At 50.6% G+C, this 23,015-nt stretch overlaps 1 protein-coding gene, 1 long non-coding RNA gene and 3 other non-coding genes across 5 annotated transcripts in view; 4 read left to right on the plus strand and 1 right to left on the minus strand.

Moving 5' to 3' along the window:
• Positions 1-70: 70 nt before the first annotated feature.
• On the plus strand, positions 71-1,851 carry LOC126514627 (uncharacterized). Its single transcript, XR_007595630.1, has 5 exons — positions 71-243; positions 441-490; positions 946-994; positions 1,400-1,481; positions 1,690-1,851. It is a non-coding gene; the product is annotated as an uncharacterized lncRNA (long non-coding RNA).
• Positions 294-362, plus strand: LOC126514720 (small nucleolar RNA SNORD49). The gene has a single exon (XR_007595655.1). It is a non-coding gene; the product is annotated as a small nucleolar RNA SNORD49 (small nucleolar RNA).
• Positions 800-869, plus strand: LOC126514719 (small nucleolar RNA SNORD49). The gene has a single exon (XR_007595654.1). It is a non-coding gene; the product is annotated as a small nucleolar RNA SNORD49 (small nucleolar RNA).
• Lrrc75a (leucine rich repeat containing 75A) overlaps positions 1,275-23,015 on the minus strand; it is a 41,934-nt gene continuing 20,193 nt past the window's right edge. The window contains exons 2-4 of the mRNA XM_050163615.1: positions 14,080-14,208; positions 6,848-6,963; positions 1,275-3,309 (exon numbers count right to left, since the gene is read on the minus strand). Coding sequence (XP_050019572.1) covers positions 2,778-3,309; positions 6,848-6,963; positions 14,080-14,208 — 777 coding nt within the window. The 3' untranslated portion in view covers positions 1,275-2,777. The remainder of the gene's footprint in view (positions 3,310-6,847; positions 6,964-14,079; positions 14,209-23,015) is intronic.
• On the plus strand, positions 1,550-1,621 carry LOC126514717 (small nucleolar RNA SNORD65). Its single transcript, XR_007595652.1, has one exon. It is a non-coding gene; the product is annotated as a small nucleolar RNA SNORD65 (small nucleolar RNA).

Consider the following 23,015-nt stretch of genomic DNA (forward strand, 5'->3'; position numbering starts at 1 on the left):
ACTTCCCGTGAGCCTTTGCCACCCTCACCCTCCCTCGGGTGAGAAGTGGTCTATTCCGAACCCTTAAGACGGGGGCGCACATCGGCTACGGTCTCTCTTTCTGCCGACGCCAGGACGTCTGTATTTGTACCTTGCAGCTGGGTCCGCCGCCTGGGCCTAGCAGAGCGGAGCCGGTACGATGCTGAGCCGGCGGCCCGGCCTTCCAGCCCCTCCGTGGGCGCCGCGCACACCTGAGGGAGCCGGGTAGGTCGGGGTCTGCGTCCCGGGGCACCGCGCGTGGACAGGGTGGCGACTGCTCTGATGATAATGAGGATTAGGAAGTGCCGTCCGAGGCGAGAACTGACGAGCTCCCTTAGCTGACCGCAGTCGTCAGCCCTTGGCGACTGACTGCTGAGCGCGTGTGTTGGAATTGGCTCTGAACTCCCGTTCTAACCTTTCAGACCGGGGATGGACAGAATGTCGAACAGGAGGTGCAGGATCCCACCCTGAGGTAAGAGTCTCCGGGGCCATTGGTCACGGCGTGGCCAAGATCGTAATTTCGCTACCTGTGGCCTCCAGCCACGCTTCATGCAGAAGCGCTCTTACCTAAATGGCTCCTGGCCCTAGATGGCTCAGTTGCTAAGAGGCCTACTACTATATCATACTGTGCCCAGGTGGGGTGGCCCATACCCCCTTAACTCGGAGTCTGAGCGCCAGGGAATGCACCGTGTGCTGCCGTCGGTAACATCCCTGCGCACCCACAGGGTCTCCAGTTAATGGCTGGAGGCACGGGTCGGAGTGAGACACCTGAACGCTTGATTGCTGTGATGAGATCGCTATAGGAAGTGCCGTCAGAGGCGATAACTGACGATAGCTGTTCCTGGCTGACTGCAGTCAAGCGCTCACCAGTGCCTGGCCGTTAGGATTAACTCAGCCTCTACTCTAACAACCGCTCTATTTTTCTAGGTAGGGAATTTGGAGTGGAGGATTTCTCGCAGCCCTGGCCTCCCATGAGGTAAGCTTTCCTTGATTTTAGTTGGGCCAGACCTTGTTAGCTTGGTTTGGAATGCTTGTACTCGGTGCTGGTTGCAGTTGGGCTAAAGCAGGGTGGGGTGTGCATCTGGCCATCTTTATCTGTTCACGGGGGCTAGAAAAGGGCCCTAGAGATGGTTGTGAGTGCTGGGAATCAAGCCTGGTTCAGCTGCATTTTCCCAGCCCTTAAGTTTCCACTGATCCTGTCATCTGGGTTCCATGGGTTGAACCTTGGTGGGCTGGTTTATCAGAAGCCATCTCACTGGTAGTTAAGATTATATTTTAATAACTTAAAATAGACCCTCTGTAAGGCTTTTGGTACTTTTGGTAGGTTGTGCTTAGAGCTGGGCTTCAGTGGGGCTATCATTAATCCATCCTGTTTCTGCAGTCCATTTTAGGAGTGTCCCTTCCTCGAGTTTGGAGGACCCGAGTGCTAGAATGCAGTGTTGGCAGCAGTGGAGAAGGAGGAGGTAAGTTTGCTCTGTGCAGTGATCACCTCCAGCAGCTAGCTGAGCTCTCCTTACTCTGAAAGGATATCAAATGATGAGATCACCTAAAATAGCTGGAATTACCGGCAGATTGGTAGTGGTGAGCCTATGGTTCTCTGAAGATATCTTTAGGTGTTCTGAAGGCCATTGGTTGGAGCAAACGTGATTCTGAACTTCAGTCTTTTTGCAGGCTATCTCCAGAGGAGTGCCCATCAACTCACAAGATTCTGACTGAAGGCCACCTCATGAAAAAACTCCCAAGTGTGTCTGCCCATCTTGTCCTGGTCAGGCACCTCTGATATCCTGCCCCACAGGGCATTTACAATACTTAATAAATTTGTTTCCAAAATGATTGCCACTGTATCGGTTGAATTCTCAAGTCAATGTGTGTGTGCAGCAGTTACCTGAGTCAGCGAGTGCTACAGTAAAGCAGGGCCTCTGGTGCTGGTCCTTAAAAACTTGTATTTGAAGACTGAAATTTGTCAGGTGTTAAGCAGCCTAGCTTTAGCACTGTAAACTTCTGGTCAGTCTAAGCTGCTTTCACAACCTAGGACTTGGGCAAAGGTTCCAAAGCATTTAAGGCACCCACACTTCCAATTCCTGTCCCTTGATGATTTACGCAGTACCATGCAAGGTCCCTAACCCAGATTCTTTAAGCCTGCTTGCTTACCTGGCCTGTAAGGATTTGATTCCCCAAATTCATAACTGCCTGTGAGTATAAGAGCTGTTTGCTGTGGGAAATAAGGAACATTATGGGGAAAAAGGCTAGGGCTGAACTAGTCCCGGAGCCTTTTGATAAGGATTAAGTGCTTGAAAAGCCATTCCAGGGATTAAGTCCTGGGAATGAGGTCTGGAATTTAGCTGGTAGAAAGGAAAAAGTTGTGCTGGTTGGGTAAGGGCACTAGGCATGGTACTGCCTTTCACAGTAAGATCCCCCAGTCAGGCAAAGGGAGGGTTGCACTTGGACTGGATAATGTCTTAACCACACACCCTTTCCAAGAGGCCCCTGGAATTGAATCTCCAAGGGTCTTAGTTAACCTAAATCTAAGGGGGTTCAACAGTACTGGTGGGACAGTGCTTGGTCCAGCTGCACAAGTCTGGAGAACATCCCTAGAGCAAGGGATGACTTCTCAGGGGCATGGTATTGGGAGTTGGGGACAAAAAGTATTCTGGTGTCATCCTGGTGTTTGGGTGGTGGGTGGGGTTCAGGCATCCTCCTGATGGGTAGAAACCCCTAATCTGCCTTAGCCATCCTGACAAGTTCTCCCTGCTTCCAAATCATGTCTGAGTCACAATCTCCCTGCTATCTTGGTCTCTGGTAGGTGTCATAGGGCTTCCTCCAGAGTCCTGCTCACTTGTGCCTTCCTTGGTCTCTTCCCCAGTACCTGGCCCCTCACCCAGCTCCAGGATAGTAGGTAGGTGGCCTTGTTTGGGAGAGCGCTTGCGCAGGCTGAGCAGGAAGGGCTGGGGTAAAGAAAAGATGTCCACATTGTTGCCCAGGTCAATCCATGTGACATTGGGGAACTTGCTGGGGTCCTTCAGGGTGTCAGTGAGGTCCCTCAGCAGAGCCCTGGTCAGTCGGTTGCCATTGAGGGCTAGTGTGGTGAGGCGAGGCAGGGTACTGAGCGCCGGCAGTAGCTGCAGGACCATGTCGTCTGTGAGGCCTGTGAAGCCCAGCTCCACACTGTCCACTTGCTCTCCGCAGCGCTGAAGATAGCTGGTCACCCGCTCCAGGTCACGTGAGGTCAGTGGGATGCCTGACAGGTCCACCATGTTGTCTGGAGGATTCCCAGCTAGGAGGGCCTTAAGACTGAAGGAAAGAAAGAACAGGCTAAGCAAGCAGGGCAGGTCTTTATTGGAGGCAGGAGTGTGTATTACCACAGAACTGGCCTCTGCTTAACTCTGACCTGAGATCTCATTTCTATCCCTTGTCAGGATGGGGAAACTAGGGAGTCCCCAGCACCTGCTTCAGGCTCAGCAGAGTGGGCAGAGCATCAGATTTGAAACTCATTCCAGCTGCTCTCCAAGCCTATGTTTCTGTGTGGTGCCTGCAGTTTCCTATCCTGTGCTCTCTAGCTAGTTACTAAAGGTCTGTGCTTCAGTTGCTTGCCAAAAAAAAAAAAAAAAACCCAAAAAAAACTGCCATTATCATAGGGTTATGAGGAACACTAAATACTAAGTGTTACAAGGCAGATGAGTAAATGCTGTCACTGTTAGTTACTTGAGTTTTCACAGTTGTGTGGCAGCTGACCTGCCTCCAAGAGCTGAGGTAAGCTCTCAGAGGTGAGAGCAAAAGGCTCCTGGAGGCTCCATGCCTCCATCCACTCCCTTGCTATCTGCTGCTCCTATGTTCTGGAGCCCAGACCACTTGGCTTGGTGGTAAGTGTGCTTCCAACCCCCATTCCCCTTGGTGAGATAACTATTCTCTGAGTTTCCAAATACCTGAGGCAAACCCTGACCCTTCTACCCTGGGAATGGCTCAACTTGCTGCCAAAGTTACGTCTTTGCTGGTAGCTCAAGGGTCACAGCCTCACCAAAGCAGCTACCCTGGGGCCCTCTTGAAGCTGGGAGATTAACTCATTTTGTTGCTTGCATTTGGAGGTAAAACCCTCCAGAGCATGAGATTTAACTGCCTAGCATCCTGCCTGGAATTTGTTGGTTGTGACATTAGTGTTGGGTTCCATGTCAGTGTCAGTAACGAAGCCAACCAACCCAGCATCCTGAAGATGGTTGACTGTCTACACCCTGGAGTCAGGTAGATATGGATTTGAATCTATTCCCACTGCTTATCAACTTTAGGCTCTTGGCCAATCAAATGGCAACAATTTCCTACCCTACTCACTCTAATGTTGGTTATGGCCCTACTATGTGCCGGGCAGTGTCCTAGGCATCAGCATCACAATGGTGAACAATGGGGACAGGAGCCCTGTTTTCCTTCTACCACGGGGAGACAGGGAACAGGTGCAGATGACAACGTAGCTTTGGGGCTGTGGCTGTGTAATCGGAGGAGTTATAGATAGCATGGGCCATTAGAAGAGCTGGCTAAGAATTCCAACCCAAGCAGTGTCAAGTGGGAAGTCTGTAGCTGTCAAGTGTGTGTACGGGTGTGTGTGTGTGTGTGTGTGTGTGTGTGTGTGTGTGTGTGAACACCAGCAGGAGGGTCACTGTACTCCAAGTGAAGGAACACAGAGGAGTGAGGACAGAGAGGAGCACTGGCTGATCACACAGTCCTGTTTCCGTTTCATTCAAGTGTGATGAGAAGCCCCCTGAGAGGAATGAGCAGGTTTCATTCACACGGTTCTCGAATGGAGAATGGACTGAGCCTCTGTGTGTGGGCACTGGCAGACGGAAGACCTAGGTGACCATGGTTGGCACATACCTGCTATTCCAGCACTTGGAAAGAAGCAGAGGCAGGGGGCATTGTGAGTTTAAAGTTAGCCTGGGTTATACAGTGAGATTCTCAGAAAGCAGGCATGGTGGCACATGCCTTTAATCCCAGTATTGGGGAAGACGAGATAGGCAGATCTCTTAAGAATTTGTGGCCTGTCTGGTTTGTATAGTGAGTTCCAGGTCAGCCGAGACTACATATCAAAGATCTTGTCTCAAAGAAACAAACAAACCCGGGCATAGTGGTGCATGCTTTGAATTGTGGCACTTGGAGAGCAGATGGGTCTCTGTGAGTTCAAGGCCTGCCTGGTCTACATACTGAGCTCAGGTTAGCCAGAGCTATGTAGTGAGACCTTGTCTGAAAACAAACAAAACCCCCAGATCAACAACAACAAAATACCAACAGCCCCCCCCCCCCTCCAACCCAATCAAAAAAGGTGCAGGGGTAAGGAGAATTGGAGAGGCGTAGCAGTTAAGAATACTTACTGCTCTTGCAGAGGATCTGAGTTTGGTTCCCAGTACCCTGTGAGGCAGCCACAACTGCCTGTAACTCCAGTTCCAGGGGAATCTGATGCCTCTAGACTCTGAGGGCGCCTGCACTCACATGCATATATATCACCACACAGACATACACACATGCATTTAATTCTTAAAAATATTATTTAATGTGTATGGGCTTTTGTGTACTATGTGCATGTGTGTTGCCTGAGGAGGCCAGGATGGTTTGGGTCCCCTGGAGTTATAGATGGTTGTGGGTCTGTGGGTGGCAGGAACGTGAAGCTGACGCATCTGCAAGAGCAGCCAGTGCTCTAACGCACTGAGTCATCTCTCCAGCCCCATGATGTTTAGTTTTAATTGTCCATGTCTAGAAACAATTGGGAAGAGCTTCCATAACTGTCTAGACCAGGATGACCTCTGGGAATGTCTGTGGGGGAATTGTCTGGATGGTCATGTTAATTGATACAGGAGGACTCAGTCTAACAGGTAGCACTATTTCCTGGGTTTGGGTCCAGGGCTCTCTGAGTGGAAAAAGAGCTGAGAGAGAGAGTTAAGCATGCGTGCATTTCTTTTCTCTCTGCTTTTGACTATGGATATGACTAGTGGCTTTAATTTCCTGCAATCTTGATTCTCCCACAATGATGGACTGCAACCTGGAACTGTAAGCCAAATAAACCCTTTCCACTTGAAGCTGCTGTTGTCAGGGTGTTTTATCAAAGCCACAGGAAATTAAATAAATAAATAAATAAAAAGAAAGTAAGAGAGAAGGGAACTGTCTTCTCCTTTCGAGCCCACTGGGAGCCACCTGGATGATCTGGGCATAGAACCAGGGCCTTGCCAGTCTGAGCAGGCAAGCTACTCACTCACCTGTGCTACCTGTAAAAAACTGCTTCCTCCTCCAGGAAGCCTGCCTCAGCCTGGGCTCACTCGCTGCCTACCACGAGACCTGTTCTGGGTATTGTGTCTTGAGCCCTCTATCTTCTTGGTCTTTAGGACTATAAAACCCTGGAGGGTCTTCACTGCTGCATGGATGAGACAAGGCTAGACTTTAGATTCCCTGGAAAGACAAGCCAGAGAATTTTCTGGAAGTGGGTTTTGATGGCCACAACTTGAAGCAATATTCTTGCCTCAGCCTTCAAAATATAGGATTGCAGAGGTACACCACCATGCCTAGTTTCCATCCCAGAATACTAGAACTAGAAATTCCTCATGTCCCATCCCCACCTATCCATCTGCAGGCTGTGCTCCCCAGCTCCTACCCCAGGGACCTCCTTTTCAGCATCTCTCAAGTACCTGGAATGACCAAGTTACTTTTCAGGTCCTTAAATCTAGCATGATCTTACCCTTCTTCAAGATGAGTTTACTGACATCCCCGCCCTGACTTGGGCCCTCAACACAGTGCCCCAGGAAGGGTATCAGTCAGCAGGGCTGGGGCAGGGCAGACTATAGGGACTGCCACTCACCAGGCCTGTGGCTTCCTCTTCACCAGCCCTCGTTGCCTCCTCCACTGTGAATGAGGGCTAAGGTGGTAGGTCAGCTGCCGGCACAGCTTCTCCATGGCACCCAGTGCATCACCTTCCTGCAGAGGCAATCACAGGCACAGGTCTGGGAGGTGTCCCTGGAGGGTTTGGGAGGGCCCTAATCCCCACTCTAGAGTCCCTGGCCCTCTGGGAAGACCTGCTCTGCTGGCCCCAATGAGCACCTATGGCAGGAGCAGCAGGTACAAACTGTGTGTGTGTGTGTGTGTGTGTGTGTTTTTTTTTTTTTCTGGGAATCAAACCCAGGGCCTCAAACATGCTAAGCAACTACTCTATTGAGTTAATCTCTGAGTCTATGCCTTATGAATTAGTTGCTATCATTGGAAAATGTTACTGTTTTGCTTTTCGAGACAGGGTTTCTCTGGAAGTAGCTTTGGAGCCTGTCCTGGAACTAGTTCTTGCAGACAACACTGGCTTTGAACTCACAGAGATCCTCCTGCCTCTGCCTCCTGAGTGCTAGGATTAAAGGTGTGCGCCACCACCCCCTGGCTGGAAAATGAAAATGTGACATTTGCATAAAAAGTCTGGATTGCAGGTGGTCTGACCATGACTGGCTGGCACACACCTGTTGAGCTAGACATTGTAGGCCCCTGCCAACTTGTAATATCCAAAGCCATTCTGTCCACTCACACAACACATCTTACCTATGCTACTAAGAAGCAGGGCTATGGTCATGAACAAAGGTTCTTGTACTTCACATAATAAAATAACTTATTTTTACTTATGTCTTTCCCCAAAGTGGGAAAAGAGAAATCTCAGAGGGCCAAATCTCTTCCAGTGGAATCTGCCCATCTACACTGTCTGCTTTACTAGCACTTAGAATTTTTTTTTTTTTGGACAGGATTTCTCTGTGTAGCTTTGGAGCCTGTCCTGGAACTCACTCTGTAGATCAGCCTGACGTCGAATTCAGAGATCCGCCTGCCTCTGCCTCCTAGGTGCAGGGATTAAAGGCGTGTTCAACCACCGCCCGGCTTAAAAACTATTTTTATTTTGTGTATGGTTGTTTTGTTTGTATGTATGACTGTGGACCAGATGCATGCAGTACCCACAGAAGCCAGAAAGGGTCACCAGAGTCCCTGGAACTGGAATTATAGATGATTGTTAGCTACTATGTGGGTGCTGGGACTCGAACCAGGGTACTCTTCAAGAGCAGTCAGTGCTCTTAATTGCTGAGCCATCTCTCCAGCCCTCTTTCATCAACATTTGAGTTTGTGACCCTGAGTACCACGGACTGAACTGTGTCCCTTCAACAATTATATATTGTTCCCTTTTATCTTCTTTCTTTTCTTTCTTCTTGTTTTTTGAGACAGGGTTTCTCTGTGTAGCCTTGGCTAACCTGGAACTCACCCTGTAGACCATGCTGGTCTCGAACTAAGATCTGCCTGGCTCTGCCTCCCGAGTGCTGGGATTAAAGGCATGTTCAATCCCCACTGCCTGGTTCTATATTGATTTCCTAACACTCAATTCCCCGGAAAGTGACTGCATTCAAAGACAAGACATTTAAAGGTAACTGAAGTAAAAATGGGGCAGTATGAATGGGCTTTACTCCCACATATCTGGCGTATTTAGAAGTGACCAGGGCACACACATGTCCAGAGAAAAGATCCATGTGAGCGTGCAGGGAAAAATCCTTCACAAAAGGCCAGGAGGGGCCGCGTCTTGGCCTTCTGACCTCTTCAGCAGAGAGGGCATTCATTTCTGTCATTTAAGTTACTGGGTTAACTGCAGTGGAAAGATTTAATAGACACCAACTCCATCTCAAGGACAATCAATTCAACACAGGCCCTGTACCAGATCTAAGCTGGGTGGAGAGGTATGAGTCCCAACCCAGGAATGGGCAAGAGTGTACTCCTGCCGAGAGATCCAGTGCCAAGGGCCAAGACCCAGAGGGTACTGGGACTCCAATGCAAACCACCAAAGGGAGGTGGTGAGCTTCAACGTACCAAGCAGCACCAGCTTTTCAGTTATGATTACCATCGCCACTCTGCTAATGAAGCAGCAGCCTATGCAATCCTTTAGAACACAGACTTGGGACCAGATTGTGCCGATCCATGTTCTGGTTTTGTCTGTGGCCTTAAGCGAGTTAACGTGACTTCTCTGTCCCTTCAGCTCTCATCTGTGAAGCAGGGGCAACAACACTGGCTTCACATGGGTTTGGAGGAGTAACCGAGTCAGTACTTGGCTTTGTACGGAAGCCAAGCTTGCTCACTGAACACAGTCTGCAGCTGTGGGCACATGCAGGCATTCAACCAACCACAGATCAAGAATATCCAGAAGCTGGGCATGGTGGCGCACACCTTTAATCCCGGCAGAGGCAGGAGGATCTCTGTGAATTTGAGGCAAGCCTGGTCTATGTAGTGAATTCCAGGACAGCAGGAAAGACCCTACCCAGAAAAGAACTGTCTGTCCTGGAATAGACTTATTTTTCTGTCATTACTCCCTAAACATTGTAGCACAACCGTTACTCCTATAGCATTTATCTGGGCATGCTCATTGAGAAGGAGGGTGGACACATGTCCTATGCTGCTTTATGAGGGGACACGTGCATTTGGTATTTACAGGGTCCTAGTGCTCATCCTCCACGGAAAAGACCAGCATTGTAACCTGAGCTTCGGTGCTAAAGAACAAAGGTCATTTCTGCCTGGGCTCACATGTAAACTTGTTTTGTGTTTTGTGTACGTGTGTATGTTTTGTTGTTTTCGAGGCAGGGTCTTACTGTGTAGCCCTGGCTAGTCTGGAAATCACTATGTAAACCAGGCTGGCCTAGAACTCACAGAGATCTGATCTGACTGCCTCTGCCTCCTGGGGTGAGGAGTACTAGCGCCGACTGGTAATGATGACACCTGTCTTTGGTGGCAAAAGAACTGGGTATGAGGCTAGGACATGACACAGAGATGCCACATTGAGAGTTCATTTCCCATCTTGGATTCCCGGGGTACCTTAGAAAACGGGTGCTAGTGGTGAGTGGGCAGGTCCCCCGGCGGTGGATTAGCTTTATTTTTAGTTAGTGTACAAAATAATAGGTTTCATTATGACATTTTCATACACACATTATTACAGCTTATTCATACTTTCTCCCTTAAGGCTCTCCTCTGACCCTCCTCCTCGCACTTGCTTGGACAGCCCCCTTCTGCTCTGACGACATACACACTCTGGGAAAACCGCAGTGTTATGTCTGTCTTCATTCCCGTTCCCTTGCTTGTTCCCGACTGCTCCCTGCCTACGCATTCCTTCTTCCTAGATCCTAGTCCTGCAGGGAGAGCGATTCCCTTGTGCAGCCCGTGGAGAAGCAAGGGCTCAGGGGCCTTAAGGACCGGAAGGGCCAATGGATGGGATTGGGGTCACGCCCAGCTTCATTTTAGGATGCTCTGGAACAGAACTGTTGCTAGTTTCCAGAAGAAACCCACCCAAAGCCCACAGCAGAGCTCCTCTGCTTTGGCTCCTCCTCCAATCAATTTCCTGGGTTTCGGAATACAAGGGGGCCGCGCCCTCTCCCTCAGTTGTCCAAACTTGAGGCGCTCAGGCAGTAGAATCTTAAGAGAACAAAGGCATAAAGAGAGCTGGTAGTGCACGGTGTCGACCACAAGGGGGCAGCCGAGCACAGGGCGAGGCTGCTGCTACCAGAGGGAGTTGGAGTCAACCTCAGCCTTCTCATTGGCTAAACAGGGACAATAGCTGAGCTCGCCAATTAGAGTTGAGAGTAATTGTAAAAAGCACAGGGATTAGTTCCCCTCTGCTTGCCTGAACTAGATACACCATGGGTCTTTTGTTGTTTTGTTTCTGTGGTGCTTGGGATCCACTCTGGCCTCAGAGGGCAGGCCCACACAAGCATCGGCCATGCTTCCTGCCCTTAACGTTTACCTAGCATCTAGAAATCGTTATGCATCGCCTTCCTCCACTGGGGCACAGTCCCACCGCTCCCACTTAAGGAACAGAGGCGCACAGTTAAACACACAGTCCAGATGTTGCCCCCTAGCTCCTACCAAGCTACCCACTGCACTCCCTTCCTTAGGAACCCGCCCTTTGCATATTCATTCAAGGTGCTTTCATCCTCTGCCCAGCTCCTTCCCTTTCAGGCTCCTTAAAGGCCTTCCAGAGAATAGGATCGAGTGGGGCTGGCCCAGAAGACAGTGTGTGCGTATGTGTGTGCGTTTGTGCATGTGTGCATGTGTGTGTGGTGGTGGTGGTGGTGGTGGCTAAAAGAGAACCCAGCACAGCAGGGAACAGGGAAAATGAGCCGTCTTGTAGGGACTGGAACCTGGACAAGTGAACAGGGCCTGTGGGTAGTCATATTCCTTAACCATGTGGGAGGGTGGAAATGAGCCCCGTGAAGAGAAACTGTAATGGAGCAGGGGGGGATGGACAGACTCGCTCAGTAGTCCCAAAGCCTCCATAATGCTGAGCTGCCTCTGGGTCCACAAGACGCTGGACTGCGTGGGTGTCTGCTGGTTGCGATTAGCCATGCAGAAGGACCGTGGAATACTCCCAGCAGCTCTTCCTCCCGCCCACGGCAAAGGAAGAGGAGGCAGCCCGGCACAGTTGGCAGGACTCCAGCACTGCAGTCTCTCCAGAACTGCCCAGTGATACTGTCCTGAAACACTGGGGGAGGATGTTTGAGGGACTTCCCCAGGATCTGCTGGAAAGAGGCTCAGGGGCTCAAGGCCGACCTCCAGCCTTCCCTGGTCTCTCAACGGACAGGTGCCATCTGCCACCTTTATTCCCCAGGCGCCTCTATAGCAGAACCTAGGACCCCAACAACCCTGTCTGCCACTCAAAGGCTTCCCTCATTCATAAATGTACTCACTCATTAATCAGATCCGTCCTGCTTCCCTTAGTATACACTGGACGCTGTTTAGGTGACTGCCTGCTCGTTTTCCTTGGCCACCCTCACCCCAGTCTGTTTTCTGTCCTTCTCTGCTTACAGGGACTGTCCTGAAAAGTGTTATCACCAGGTTCTCCTGTCCCTGGTTTCTAGCTGGGCTCAGTTAACGGGAGCAATCGAGGGTCAGGAGGAACAAAGGGCCAAGTCATCTCATCCAGCATGTGCAGAGCCTCCCAGACCACCCTGCCCTTGGCTCCCGGGAGCCAGCTCCACACAGTCTCTTTCCAAGATTTATCAGAACCATCTAGGGGATCAAGAGAACAGAAGGGCCAGAGGGATGGTATGTGAATTCTAGGACAGGTATCCTGGCTAGCTCTGTGATATGGGACACTCACCAATCCTGGGGCAACACCCAAAAGGTAACAAACCGAGGCCCCACGGTGTGCATCAACAAGCGCCAGTCAAGCCCGGCAGGCACTTAGAGCCTTGGATGTCTGCCCTGCAGAGACTGTTTAACAACAAATGTTTGCTCTGGGCTTTTGTTTTACCTACTTGTTTTAAATTAAGTTTTTTTATGACTGTGTGTATGTATGAGGACGAGCGTGTGGGTGCATGTGAATGCCATGGCACACGCACGGCGGTAAGAGGACAATGGTCAAGGCACCTGATCGTCATTCCGGCAGAGGTGACAGGGGAAGTGGAAGCAGCTAGTCTAACACGTTTGGCGAAATTCTAGGCCAGTGAGAGACCTTGTTTTCCACAAAAGGTAGAGGTGTCTGAGAAGAGCAAGCACCTGAGGGTCCCTCGGTCTCTATGAGCCCATGCACACAGGTGCAGGCATGCATCTGGACACAAGCTCACATCTCACTCCTTCATGCATGCTTGCATGCTCGAACACACACATGCACATGCACAGATTCACAATGGAGCATGCTGCTTCCTGCCCGTTATAAGACAAAACTGTGAAGAGGATGGACAGATAATCCTTTGAGTATTTTTTTTTTTTTTTAAGGACAGGGTCTCTCTCTGCGGCTCTGCCTGACCTGGAACTTGCTATGTAGACTGGGCAGATTGTGAACTCACAGAGATCCGCCTCTGGTCTACACTCCAGAGCTAGTACTACAGGCTTAAGTCTCTGTTCTAGTGGGTGAAACAGACAGCACTGGAGCCACCAAGAGAATGTGGGCTCATTAGGATCTTACAGACCCACAAAAGGTCCTCAGCCTGGTGCGGCTGGGAAACAGACCTTTAGGAGAGGCGTCTAGTGGGAGGGGCTAAATCACTGCAGGTGTGGTTTGAACCTGCAATGTCCACCTGCCGCACAGGCTCCTGTTTTGAATCCCAGCTGGTGGGAACATTTTAGTTGTGGAACTTTTAGGAGATGGGCCCTACTTGGTAGAAGGTCTCTAGAGGTCTTTGAAGATGATGGCCTAGTCCCCGGTGCTAGCCTTTTTCTGGTCCACCATGATATGAACAGACTCCCATAACAGTTGGTGGTCTTGTGACACCTCTGTCTACACATCTAGGCCACAACATGAGCATCTAGGAGAGTGTTTGACACAAAGACCCTGCGTCAGTGCAGGCAGCTCGGGTGGGGCTGCCTTCTTACCAGATCGGATGTCCTTTCCTTCTCTGTCCTACCCACACCTGGGGGAGTCCCAGAGCATCCAAGACTGGCCCTTGAACCCCCAGCAGGGCTGGCCCATTCTGCTGCTTCAGAAACCCTGGCCAGAGAGCAACCCTGCTATTTTCTAACCGGGCCCGTGGGGACCACATTTTATCTGCCGCTGTCTCCCTCAGCTCTCAATGGACATGACAATAATTTCTCAACTATTATTTCAAGAGCTCTATTACCCATCATGCCTCTCTCTCATCTTTGGGCAACTAACTTCCTATCCTAGAAAAGACGGGTATGTCAACCGCAGGGCTTCCTCAGAGGCCAGTTTCTAGTACTTTCCTGGTCACCAGGGTTCCGGCTTCAGCTACTTGGTACCCTGTGGCTCTTGGCACCAACTAGCTCCTCTCCCAGGCCAACCCTCACGACTGGCTTTTCTTGCTGTCTCGTACTGGACTCATAGCTTCTCTGCCTGTCTTGATCGACTCTGCCAGTTTGCATCCCCTACAGCCAGCCCCCCTCCTCTCTAGATCTGGGAACTAGGCAGGTCCAGCAGCCAGAGAGAAGGTCCTAAAGGAAGCCACAGATGGGGGTCAACCTCAGAAGTTTCCCCTGAGCAGAGATCCAACTACCTGGGCAACCATGGTCAGGTTTGTGCCATCTAGAAAGTGGTCCAGCTCACACCGTAGGACCTGGCTGCTTCAGACCACAGCTGCCTACCGGCTTGGGGCAGTGGATGTAGCGGGCCAGGCTGATGATGAGGTCGTGTGTGATGGGGTCCACCAGGTTCCGGAAGCTGGCGTAGCGATACAGCACATCATCCAGCGAGGTTGACTCCATGCCCAGGTCCTGAAAGAGAATAGAACACCCAGAGGTCAGGAACATCCAACTTACCTTGAACATTTCCCTCTCGGGAACCTTCTACTGCAGTGTCTTAGCCATTAACTTCAGGAAGGGTGAGGAAGAAACTACTCCTGCGCTCCATCTACACAACTTCCCCCGGAGCTCAAGGATGGCTGGAGCGTGGCCGAGAGCGGTAGGATCCAGGAGCCCTGTTTCTACTGTTCTGGGATGCTGGACTTTCTAAGATTCTTATACAATGCCAGGAACAGGCCAGTCCAACCCTCTCCCAAGTTTGAGCTCACAGCTCAGGGATAATGGAGCAGACATGGTCCAGTTGGCTTAGGCTTTGAGTAGGAGGTGGGATAACTGGCCGAGCTCTGGGAGAGGGGCCTTCTTGTCATTTGGTGGGGTAGTCTAAACTTCTTCAGATATCTTTCTCAGGTTTATAATCTTAGAAACACCTTAAGGAAGGAGCAGCCAATCAATAAATCTGGATCTGCAGATGAAGAAATAGAGGCTGGCTTCCTACATCGTTGCCATTTGGGGAGGGGGTGGGCCCAGGCTCAGTCCCCACTCTGTTTTGCAAGGCCTGCTCACCGCTCATTCACTGCTAAGGGTGAGCCAGGCCAGTGATGATGGATACAGGACAGAAAGGGGGCTGTGGGTTTTGGTGGTTGCACCTGAGAGCAAAGAATTCGCCATGGATCCGGAGGGGCCAGGACACCAAGCCCCTTCTCCTGTAGGGCATTTCCTAGAGTATTCTCTATCTCCCAGGGTTAAGGGCCAGTTTGGAGAGCGCTGCCTTCCACTGGGCAGGCACCAGGCTTGGGGGCAAGCAGAGAGCTATGTGCCATATTCACCGTCAGTCTGCTTGGCACCCAGTGACACAAGGTGCCGTGTGGCTGAGCACAGGGCCTTCTGACGAGCTGGCTGGCAACTGTAACACTTGCCTTGGCCCCTGTCCTCTACCTGTTTAACCCCTCAGGCGCGATGCAGCCCCTCAGGTAATCTACCTAACAGCTCCAGGCCCGTGCCCCCTCTGTATAATGGAGACAGTGATCCTGGCATCAGAAATCGGTGAAGGAAACAGAGCTAAGCAACATGGGTTACGCTTCCAGCAGGGACTGGTGCACCTGTGATTCCCCCAAACCCCTCCTCACCCCGTTTGCTCTTTACCCCTTTCCTGCCACACCTGCAGCTCCTCTGACCCACAGAGCCATCTGAGAACGTGCTGAAAGCCCTGCAAGTCTTCAGAAAATACAGCCGTCAGGGCAGGACGGGGACCTTGACTACCAATTCCCTGTTGGCCCTGTGTCAGAGGGTGTGCTGGGCTGTGCAGAATTCTAGGACTATTACCCGGGAATGAGGAAGACACACCTCCACCCTGACATTCCAAGGGCCTTAGCCTAGCGATCACCTCTGCTTATGGGTCAAGGCTCCCTTCTTGGGGATAGGAAGCAGAGGAAAGGGGGGAGCATGGTAGTGATCCCCAGGACTAGAGGCTAGGCTCACAGCTAAGGGAAGGAGAACAGGGGTATGGGAGTCTTTTTTTTTTTTTTTTTTTTTTTTTTTTTTTTTTTTTTTTTTTTTTTTGCCCTTCCTCTCTTTTAGGGCAGCCCAGGTTGGCCTCAAACTTGCAACCCTCTTGCCTCAGCTTCCCAACTATTGGGAATAAAGGCCGTGCCCAGCGAAGGGTTCTCTCTTCCTCTGTCCTGCCCCCTTTGATGACGTAATGCTAGTGTCTACCCCTCGCCAGTGTACATCTGTCCCTGGGGTGATTCACACCTAATATTCTCAGGCCCCTGTAGACCCCTTAGCTTACTTAGCAAGAGACGCGCCCCCCCCCACTTGGGATGTATTTTTTTTCTTCCTATGAAATGGGCAGGTCAAGAACAAAAGTCAGAAAAAAAAAAAGAACAAAAGTCAGCAAACTGTGTGCTGAGGTCCTGGGGTTGGCAGAGGGTGCTGAGGGAGGCAGAGAAGCTCTTGGTCTCAGGCAAACGAATAAACAAACTATTGCCAAAGAGTTCGAAAGTGGGAGATTGGTGGGCTTCCCGCCCTCCGTGTAGTCACACTGGGTCCCATCTCTGCAGCCCCCCCCCCCACATTTCAGGCCATCATATTCTTGGAAAGATTAAGACATACCACTGGTTAACCCAAAGACTGTGAGCAGGCCTGCCTTGGTGCAGACTGCACCTCTCAAGGGCCTACTCTGGGCTGTTTCCTCTACCCCTCAACTCAGGAGCCCTGTGGCTGACAGCGGCTAGCTCTTTGGTGGGGGTTTGGGTAACTGAGTAACAGGGTAACACCTTCCCAAAGAATTCCAGCTGGGGTGGAGCTTCCAAAGGTCTAAAGGTTACAGCCGGAAACATCAGCCTGGGGCCAGAGACAAACTTTCTTTTTTGTTCTTTATTGCTTGCTTGATTTCCAGCTGCAATTGTGTGCAAGGACGTTGGTGCCACTTCAGGACATACCCTAGTATCTGGGTCTCTTCTCTAGGTCTCTCCCTCTAGCATGGTGCACTGGGGACTTTTGTGTCACGGTCCATAAACTGGACATGAGGGAGAGACACTAACTAGCCCCTCAGCATGTCTCAGGTGACTGCAGCTTGGGCCACAGCCCTGGGGAAAGCAGCTCCCGACTGTAGGCACAAGGACACCAGTACTGTGAGAAGGTATTGGAAGAATCAAATCCAGAGGTGGCCTCTGCAGGTGCTAGCTCTGGAGGGGCTGGCTTGCCTTGCACAGCGAGGCACCCGGGGATTCGTCTTCCTCATGGTAGCGGTGGCTCTAACCAGCATCTCTAGGAACTGTGTGCACAGATGGCTGCTCACCAGAAAGTCTGGGTGAGTGTTATCCAACAGCAGGCACTGAGTCACTGCTGGGGGAGCTCTGCTAGAAGGGTGTAGCTGGGCTAGCCCCAAGCCACGAACTGCTCCCTGACTTGAAAGGCTGTGTCTAGAGGTGACATCTTAAGGAGGTGGGGCCCCACATGACATGAGCTTGGATAAGGTTTGGGGAACATTCTGCAATGGGACAAGCAATAATAAGCCTAAGGCCAAGGCTATGGACTTCCAAAGGGCAAGTTTAGATTTATACTGGAAGTCAGAGCCTTTAAAGCCCTTGGGAGGAGTTTGAGATCCTTGAGAAATCCGAGGCTCTTCAAGGGCCTCTTCCAGTGACGTAACCTGTTACCCCACGCCTTCTGCACAGATCCCAGGCCTAACAACCTGCTGTGACAGCCGGTGCGCAGCAGCTGCAGCCCTGGACACCAGCTGCTGCTAGGGAGCAAGGCACCAGACACTTGCAACAGGAAACAGCCCTCTTCTTATGCCTTTATTTTCCTTCGGAAAATTCTTGTAAAAATCTATTTCTCTCATATGTATATTTGTTATCAATTTTTTAAAAAAATATAAAGAAGCAGCTTAGATGAGATGTGATCCACATACGATTTACTCATCTATAGGACAGAGTCTGGGGCTGAGGCACGGCTAGTGGCCGATTGTATGCTCAGCATGTGTGAGGCCCTGGGTTCAAGTCTCAGCAACAAAAAAAGAAAAACATTCAGCGGCTTTTAGCATGTTCATTCGTGCAATAGATTTCAGAACATCTTCATTACCAGGAAACGCTGTAACCACTACCCTGTTCCCAATTCTCCCTTCTCAGGCACAGGGCAATCACCTACCTGCTTTCTGTCTCTATGTATTTCCTATTCTGGACTTCCTTCTCCTTTTGTTGTCTAACTGTAATTATAGATCCTTTCAGAAACACTGCCCTCTTTTTTATTGCTACTAATCATTTTAAATTAATAAGCAAGTCCTTTAGAGCCCCTCAAAAAAAAAAAAAAAAAAAAAAAGGATTTACTTAACCAGGCACGGTGGCACACACCTTTTATCCCAGTCCTCTGGGAGGCAGATCTCTGAATTCACGGCAGCCTAGTCTACTGAATGACAGTCAGAGATACAGAGAGAAACCCCGCCTTTAGAAAACTAAACAACCCACCAAATAGTTACTTATTTTTATCTTATGTGAACGAGTGTTTGCCTGAATGTATGTGTACTGCATGGGTGCCTGGTACTAGCGAGGCCAGAGGAGGGAACTGGGAGTACAATCAGTTGTGAACCTCCACGTGGGTGCTGGGAGCTGAACCCAGGGAAGGCTTTGACTGCATCCTGGAAAAACCCCTCTGGATATACGGCTAGCTTTGCCTATTACCACTATGCCCCACCCTCCAGTGAAATGCCTGGCCCACGTGGGCACAGATTATGTGGTGGTACAGTGGAGAGGGGGCCATGCCCACAGCTGGTGTCTGCGAGTAAAAACATTTGCTTTCTTTCTTTCTTTCTTTCTTTCTTTTTTTTTCTTTTTTGGATTTTTTGAGACAGGGTTTCTCCGTAGTTTTTGGTTCCTGTCCTGGAACTAGCTCTTGTAGACCAGGCTGGCCTCGAACTCACAGCGATCCACCTGCCTCTGCCTCCCGAGTGCTGGGATTAAAGGCGTGCGCCACCACCGCCTGGCAAGTAAAAACATTTTCAATCCAAGGGACGGGACCCTAGCCTTTCCACCTGAGAGAGCTCGCAACATGGGGACAAGGACCCAGGAACTTGCCTCCCTGTATTTTCTGTTGCTATAACAGAATGCCCGAGTTTGTGTAACTTATCAAGAAATTTATATTTAGCCCATGTTTCTAGAGACTGGGGAGAGTTCAATGCAGGGTGGTCACACTTGGCAAAGGTCTCCCACTCTGTTGCGACACTGCAGACAGCATGAGCCCGAGCAGACAGAGCACTGACCCACTTTGTAACAACCTGTGTGCGCGCGCGCAAGAGAGAGAGAATCCATTCCCATCTGTGAGAGAAATAGTGAAAGCTCTTTAATGTCAACACTCATCTGGGCCAGCACATTCCTTCTGCAGCCTGTTACTGTAACTGGGGGCTTCAGATCTAGGTGGCTGCTATTGCTGTCATTGTCACAGTTATTTCCCCCCACTTCGCATGTGTGTACGACACGCAGACCTATGTGCATGCTTTTGCGTGTGTGTGGGGGGGGTGGTGGGTGTGGGTGCATGAGCACCGCATAAGGCTGGTGTCAGCAAGTGCCTTTCCCCTCCCACCTGTGCACTGAGGCAGGCTCTCTCAATCAAACTCAGAGCTTGCTGAGATGGCTAGTCTTGGGATCTGTCTCTGCCATCTGAGGCAGGAATTGCAGGTTGGCTGACACACCTACCCCATAGGTTTGTGGCTGTGGTGGTTTGGGTGAGAATGGCTCCCATCGGCTCATGGGTTTAAATACTTGGTCCCATTGGTGGAACTGTTTGGGAAGGATCAGGGGTGTGGCCTTGTCAGAGGAGATGTGCCACTGGGGGGCAGGCTTTGAGGTTTCAAAAGCCCAGGCCACACAAACCTAGTTAGCTCTCTCTGCCTGGTACTTGTGGATTCAGATATAAACTCTCAGCTACTGCTCCAGAGCCGTGCCTGCCTGCGCCAGCCATGTTCCTACCATGATGGTCATGGGCTCTAACCCTCCAGAACTGAATCCCAAATCAAATGCTCCATTTTATAAGTTGCCTGTGCCACAGTGTTTTGTCATGGCAATGGGGACCTGACTAAGACAGTGGGTTTCTGGGGATCTGAACTCCTAGTCTTTAATGCCTACAGGACAGGCATTTTAACCGAGCCGCCTCTCTGGCTTCCATTATTATATTGGTGTTACTTTAAATGTGAACGTAGCATGCTGACTAAAACTGGCGCTGGATACTCAATTGTGCACTCACTGGCACCCGGAGCTCAGCACTGGGCTTGCACACTCCCCATTGCTTCTTGCCCACAGTCACCCAGCACCCATTCCCCTCACAGTAGGCAGCAGGCTCTTTCCTGACACAGACCATGAAACTTCCGTTATGTCGAAGTCACACCTGAAGACAATGAGGCTCGACAGAAACGTCAAAATGTCAGGTATTTGGCTACCCACGGGTATTCAGTAATGCAGACCCCTGAGGCTGCTGTAGTTTTGTTTCTCAGCTACTTTTCCAACACCAGGATTGTATAGGCCCGACGCTGACACACTAAACCCTAGCTGTGTCTCCCAGGAGGCCAAGGATAGCTGGTATTGTCATGACGTTCTCTCAGTAAGCATCCCATTCATGATGATCTCAAATTTCTAGAAAATGTCCCGACTCTCCATCTACCCCTACTGTCCCACAGCTTCTCAGTGCTCACCCCTGCCTCCCAAACCCTAGTCACTCAGTTTTCTGCTCAATAGAAACCGACCTGTCTTCTCTGTAGATCTAAGAGGCCCTGCCCTCCATAAGGTCCCCAGAAGTCATGAGCACTGGGAAGGAGAGAAGCTGGGACATTTGTGTGTTCCTGGTAGGAATGTGAACTGGGGTGGCTGCTGCAGAAAGTGGGATGGCTGTTTCTAAAGGATTAAATGCAGGATTATCATGATATCCAGCAATTCCATGTCTGGATACACAGCCAGGAGAGTTGAAGACAGGCTCTCAGAGACACTGCACACTCACAAGAGAGGAAAGGGAACATTAATGTGAATGCCATAAGCTAGCGATGGAAGGGGCAAATCCTCTGTGGTCTCCTATGTGAGGCCTCTACAGTAGTTAACAGAGACACCACAGCAGTGGTTGCCTGGGAACGGGCGGGGGGTTGTGGGACTACTGATCAACAGATGCTGAGTTTCAGCTTTGCAAGGTGAGCTCTGGAGACGAGCTGTATGGTCGGAATGAACTTTACACTTATAACTTGAGAGGGGCTGGGCTGTGGCTCAGCAGAAGATGCTTGCACAGCATGCTAAGGTCCTAGGGTCATCCCTAGCACCACACCAAAACACTAAAGAAGTTAAACTGATAAACTTTATATCATGTATGTTCTGCCTCCATTTGAAAAAAGAAAGCAAGACCCAGACCAGCAAATATACACACTATCGTAGGCAGGGAGAAGAAAACACATATATGCCGGGCTTTCTCAGCCTAGTTATTATACTTGGTTGTTAAAATTTCTTTTTCCTTAAGAGTTAAGCCCTTACTGTGTTATTGTTTTCACTGGTCCTAAACTCCTGGGCTTAAGTGATCCTCCGGTCTCAGCTTCTAAAGCAGCTGGGATGAAGGTGTGTACTTGATTGGACGTTAATTTTTTTTCCTGTGTTCAATGGTGAATATTTCTCTTCTAAATCACTGTCAAGAGAAAGCTTGGGATCTATTTACAGTTTTTTTTCCGCTTCTGCCTTCTAATGGAAACTGATGTTGGCTCTCAATGCCTCTATGTTTATCTTTTCTGGATAATTTTCAGTAGTTTGTGGTCTCAGGGCCTTGCACACCTCTGAGCTCACTTTCGGTGGCAGCATCACTGCCACATTCGCCGTTGCTGGGAAGGATGGGGAGTCAGCTAGCACCCCAGCTCTCTGTGGTTCTCCTCTGCTCGCTATCTTCCTTAGCATCTCACTTCGTGCCTCCCCCCTTGATCTCTTTTGTCCTTTCCCAAGGAGTTCATTTCCTTGGGACCCTGCAGCTCAATTTCAGAAACGAGGCTCAGGTTTCATGGTAGTTATCCTATTTCCTTTCCCCACCCCACGTGCTCAGTCCTGAAGGTGATATCTGGGGCCACCTAGGAACTTCAGAATGACCTTCTCCTAGGATGGGAGCTGAGTTCAGCTCTGGCTGGCTAGGAGTTGGGCTGCAGTGACTCTGGTTTGGAAAAGGGACAACTCAGATCTCCACCTCAATGGGTGCAAAATAGGCCGGTCCAGGGACGTCACAACGTGCCTGCAGGGCATTTTCTGCACCGTGTTGACCACGTGTGAACAGTCTTCACACCCCCCTCCCATCACTCTTCCTGCATGTGGGCTTTGAGCGGCTCTTTCTGAAAGGATGCAGACACAGGCATGGGAGGGGCGTGTAGAGGGGAGAGCACCCCCAAAACATCACTCTAAGGCCAATCTCTGACCTGTAGTTGGTGAAATCCTCAGGCTGAGGGAGAAAGTGGCTTCTGACCTTTCTTCAGGAAGCTTGTATCCCTTCCTTCTAGGACCAGCTCCATGAGCTGTTTGTGTTTGCAGGGAGCTGTATTTGCAGGGTTCTCACAGTTGGTCCTCTGTATTGGAGAGGGGCTGTCAACTGAGGTGTGTGAAGGGAATTCTGCAGAAGCCACAGAGGGGACAGCTAGGCACTTTCTATTTTAAACCCCAACTCCCCCTCTTCTTTCAAAGGCCTGCCCTGTAGGGAATAAGCTGGCGTCTCCTTCTCCTCCAGGCATGACTCCAACAGTTTCTGCATCAACTCAGTGGGGAGAGGAGGGAGGCCGCCACTCTGAATACTAACTGGAGTGGCAGACAGGAGCCCAGATGCCATACGAGGCATTGCCAGAGTCTCCTGAGTAGTGCAAAGCTGCCTAACGAGCTTGTGACCAAGCACAGCCCCCCCCCACTCCCTCCCCCCACCCCGCAGAAAGAAATTAATTACTGTCCAGAGGACAAACAGGAAGCAGCTAGGCAGACTCTCCTCCAGGCCCAGGGGCACCCAGGCAGCTTTTCTCAAGGGAGGGGACCCGCCAGGGAGACACCTGACTGCAGCTGGTGCCTGAACTCTCCTTCCAGGGGAATCCCGGGGGAGGGGAGGAAATGTTAGGAGCTGTTAGGAAACAGCTCCAGAAGCCCCCAGGGAGAGAAGCCAGGGCGGTTTGAGCTGAAGATCCTGAGCGGAACTTCCTAGGAAGAGAAGGGTGTCTTGGGAGGAAGGGTGGCCGCCAAGTGTCACAGGGAAGGCAGGGAGGCCGGCGATGTACGCAAATATCCAGCGTGAGAAAC

This window comes from Alexandromys fortis, unplaced genomic scaffold (genome assembly GCF_014885135.2).
Source record: "Alexandromys fortis isolate MF-2015 unplaced genomic scaffold, M_Fortis_MF-2015_v1.1 scaffold_149, whole genome shotgun sequence".
Lineage (NCBI taxonomy): Eukaryota > Metazoa > Chordata > Mammalia > Rodentia > Cricetidae > Alexandromys > Alexandromys fortis.